This window comes from Juglans microcarpa x Juglans regia, chromosome 1D (assembly GCF_004785595.1).
Source record: "Juglans microcarpa x Juglans regia isolate MS1-56 chromosome 1D, Jm3101_v1.0, whole genome shotgun sequence".
NCBI lineage: Eukaryota > Viridiplantae > Streptophyta > Magnoliopsida > Fagales > Juglandaceae > Juglans > Juglans microcarpa x Juglans regia.
In genome coordinates, this window is record NC_054594.1 from 15,964,872 (window position 1) to 15,969,332 (window position 4,461).

Genomic DNA, 4,461 nt, shown 5'->3' on the forward strand with positions numbered 1-4,461 from the left:
AAAATCACCGCGTGTAACATTTAACTAAATGAGTGAAGTGTACAGTCAGAACTTAAACTCAGAACATCTACCTTGATACTATATAAAATTACCATTTGTCTCAAAAGCTTCAAGATATCTACTATAATACCACGTGAAATCACCACTTATCTCAAAATCTTCAGCTCATGAAAATATGTAGATTTTATTATTTATAATTCTGTCTTAACATCAATGTGGAAAATATATAACACAACTCATAATCTATCTAAACGTGGGAAGTTAAGGCTCCACTACTGCGTATGATGTGGGTCTAATTATTAATTAGTCCAAGTCAATACAGCTCCTCAGTTTCAATTTCAGCCACTCTAACACTCAAAGTCTGGTGTTCCATTTTCCTTATATATATCTTTGAGTTGTGGAAAGCCACGATACCCACAGTAGAACAACCAAAACAAACAGATTTTAGATAGAAATGAATATGGGTGTCTTGCAATATTATTTCTCAATGAAGGCTTTGCTTTGGGTTTTAGTAGTTTTTGTTCAAACTCGTGAGTACATGGGTTGCTTGGAGGAAGATAGAGTTGGTCTGTTTCACTTGAAGTCATTTCTGACTATATCCATTCCGTCTCTCACAGCTTATAATTCAGACTATGATATTCTTCCTTCATGGGTCGACCATGAGAAGAGTGATTGTTGTGGTTGGGAGCGGGTCACGTGCAACTCTACCACAGGTCATGTGATAAAACTGTCCCTTGACAATTTAATGCAAGATCTTTATTTGCATTACAAAAGGGTGAAATATTATGAGGAACTTCCATGGTTGTTAAATGTGTCTCTATTAGAGCCTTTCAAGGAGTTAAGAAGTCTTGATCTATCCTCTAATGCAATTGATGGTTGCATACGAGATGAAGGTATGTTGTGAAGATTGATGAGTTTTAATATATAATATTTTGAAATTCACATATTGTGTCTATTACTTTTAAGTTCAATCTTATTTGTAATAATGCCTTTGTATATCCTTCCTGAAAAGTTTGAATTATTTCAACTTAAAATTCTAAAATTACCTAATTAAGTTGTTATTTTTGTTCGAAACACTAGTTTTATATATAAAAGGTCTTTAATTATAAATACTTTTGTAATTTTATAAATTGTAATTTTGTAAACTCTATCTATAGGCGGCCAAGAGATATAAATTTGTATTCAGGGTGTATGTAAATTATATGGCTCCACTCAAAGATTCTAATCTCACTCGGATATATATATATATATATATATATAGATTAATATTTACTCAATCTGTAAACTCTATCTATTTCTTAAGATATATTTTGCAGGATTTGAAAAGCTTTCAATTCTAAGGAATCTGGAAAATTTAAACCTTGGCAATAACTTGTTTGATGACAATAGCATTCTACAATCTCTGGGTGCTATCACTTCGCTCAAGACTTTAAATCTTACTAGGAATAAGTTGGAGGGATACTTTCCAGCTGAAGGTAATTAAAGTGATCTCTTCTATCTAATTATATATTTTAAATCAGAGCATGCATTCACGAATGCATGTATCTAAACTTACTTTATCGTCAACTTGGATTATTAATGTAGAATTAGTTACGTTGAGAAATTTGAACACGCTGGATATAAGCTCCAATTTGTACAATGGTACCCTCCCAAATCAAGGCAAGTGCGTGCTTAATTAATTGATAAATTTATTTTGTTTTAAAAAAGGACAATGAAAAAATTTATTTTGCAGGTTTTGAAAGGCTAGCGGTACTGAGAAACTTGGAGACATTGATCCTCGATTGGAATAACTTTGGCTACAAAATCATACCATCTCTAAGTAACCTTACATCCCTTATGACATTAAGTCTTTCATGGAATATGTTTTGGGCAGATCAACGAGTAAATGTTGAAGGTAATTCTTGGTCCTTGCTTTTAGTCATTTTAATTTATACCGTTTCTGAATGGGTCACTTTCATCCCCAAACTCAAAGGTACTGAGATGTATATATATATATATGTATAATCAATTTATAATCTCGTATATAAATTTCTTATCCCTATATATGAATCTTATAATCAATTTTTGTTGCGTCTTCCAATAATTTTCTTGCAAGGTACTTTCGAAAGGCTCGCCGTATTGAGAAATCTGAAGACATTGAATCTTGATGGGAATAATGTTGATGACATGAGCATCATACCATCTCTAAGTGGGCTTACATCCCTTACGACATTGAATCTTGCGTACAATGATTTGCGAGGAGTAAATTATGGTGAAGGTATTCATGATTATTATGTCATATGTTTTAAATCGCTAAATTTCTTCTTCGTTTCATAATAAAATAAATTAATAAATTAATTACAGGTTGGAAAATGTTGTCAAGATTGGAGAACTTGGAGATATTAGATCTTTCTCACAATTACCTCAACGACACTAGTTTTCTTCAATCAATTGCTGCAGTCAAATCTCTTAAGAGTCTCAATCTTAAATACAATGAGTTGACGGGATTATTTCCAACCAAAGGTATGTTGATTTTTTAGGATGTCATTTCATGTTAGGTTACATGTATGTGACATATATAGCATGCATGTTAATTAAAAAAAAACATAATTTTTTGTGGAAACAAAAATTACCTGAATTAATCTTTTTCTTTGGCATGTGAACAATAATTTTAATGCATAGATTTGTAGGCTTTGAATCAAATGTCGAGATTATTTAGATTTGGACAAGATTTTAAACTTGAATTTCATATTACCTTAGAAAAAAAAAATTGAAATCATAACATTGATTTGATAATCTAAATCTAAATCTAAATCATTGACTTTAGGGCAATGATGATACTCATCAGTGATAGTAGGGGCTCATGCAATAATGGCAGCATGAAATATGTTATAACATTAACAAAGTTCTATTATGCTATAATTAAAATGTGATCATTTGTTTTTTACTATTTTGCAGAGCTTGCAAATTTAAGCAACTTGGAGGTTCTTATCTTGGCAGGAAATCATTTTGGTGGACGACTAGCAACCCAAGGTAAGAAAAAGTTGTATCATCTAATGAAGAATTAGTATTAATATACGGATCTTTTGCATCCACTACACATGAAGAATACAAGAATTAGTATTCGAAGTTCCATTGTCAAGTATCCATTGTTTTAACAAGATCAATATAAACATAAAAAGATGAAATTATCAACTTTCATTAAAATTGGAGATGCTTAGGGTTAATATTAAGAATACTTTTTCCTTTTCAGACATATATATTTGTTATAAAATCAATTGTAATTTTTTTACAAAGGAATAATTGATACTGAAAAAGCAATAATGATCAGAGTTACACTTATAAGTCAAAGTTCAAGAATAAGTATCAAAAGAGTGCATGGTAATTAATTGGTGGGAGAAAAACATATGCAATCCATCTTTATAGTTAGCTGGTAAACTTGATGTCGTCTCTCTTGTAGAACTAGCCAATTTAAGCAAGTTAGAGAATTAATTTGGATATCAGTGCAAATTTATTCTTGGGAATCATTTCTCAATTTGTTGGAAAACTACTTTTGCAAAGGCATGTACACTTTGTTAGCATTACCCTAATGATCTATAATTACTTATGAATTGACCATTTTTTTTTTTTTATATTGAACATAATGGTGATTGGTCTCACCGATTGTTAGAGTAAAGGATAATCAATTTTGATGCTATTTCTTTTGACAGAATTTTGTGCATTGAAGAAGCTTGAAGTGTTAGATCTATCTTACAATTACTTTGAGGGGATCCTACCTCCATGCATAAACAATATGACATCTCTTGTGGTGTTAGATATTTCTGATAACCAATTTAATGGAAATGCTTCATCATCATATGTAGAAGCCAGCGGAACAAGTCTCGAGTACATTGCTTTCAATTATAACCAGTTTGTGGGCATATTCTCATTCAAATTATTTGCCAATTACTCTAAGCTTGAGGTTCTTGGATTCAATGGCCAAAACAATAAAGTTGAAATAGAAACTGAAGGTTCCATGGGTTGGTCCCCTTTGTTTCAACTGAAGATCATTGAGTTGTCCAATTGTAGTCTGAACAAGCTCACCAGCAGTATTCCGAAATTTCTTCTTGTCCAGCATGAATTGGATGTAGTTAATCTTTCTTATAGTAAGTTGAAAGGAAGCTTTCCAAATTGGTTGGTTGAAAACAATACAAGCTACGCGTGCTAGATCTTCGAAATAACTTTTTTGTTGGTCAGTTATATTTGCCAACATTGATCCACACGCATATGACCTGGATGGATGTCTCGACCAATCACTTGGATGGAAAACTTCCAGAGAACATTGGCAAGATTTTTCCAAATTTATTATATCTAAATCTTTCCAATAATAATCTTGAAGGTAATCTTCCTTCCTCAATTGGTGGCATGCTTTATTTGGAGGTATTAGATTTTTCTTTAAATAATTTCTCAGGCGGGGTCCCAAGAGGATTAAATACAGGTTGC

General features: G+C 31.8%; 1 protein-coding gene across 1 annotated transcript; it reads left to right on the plus strand.

The window, feature by feature from the left end:
* The first annotated feature begins 415 nt into the window (after positions 1 to 415).
* On the plus strand, positions 416 to 4,199 carry LOC121237154 (receptor like protein 21-like). Its single transcript, XM_041133763.1, has 8 exons — positions 416 to 893; positions 1,317 to 1,475; positions 1,585 to 1,659; positions 1,733 to 1,894; positions 2,096 to 2,257; positions 2,344 to 2,502; positions 2,938 to 3,012; positions 3,690 to 4,199. The coding sequence occupies exons 1-8, from the start codon at positions 455 to 457 to the stop codon at positions 4,184 to 4,186; spliced, it is 1,728 nt and encodes a 575-aa protein (XP_040989697.1). The 5' UTR covers positions 416 to 454; the 3' UTR covers positions 4,187 to 4,199.
* Positions 4,200 to 4,461: the final 262 nt, after the last annotated feature.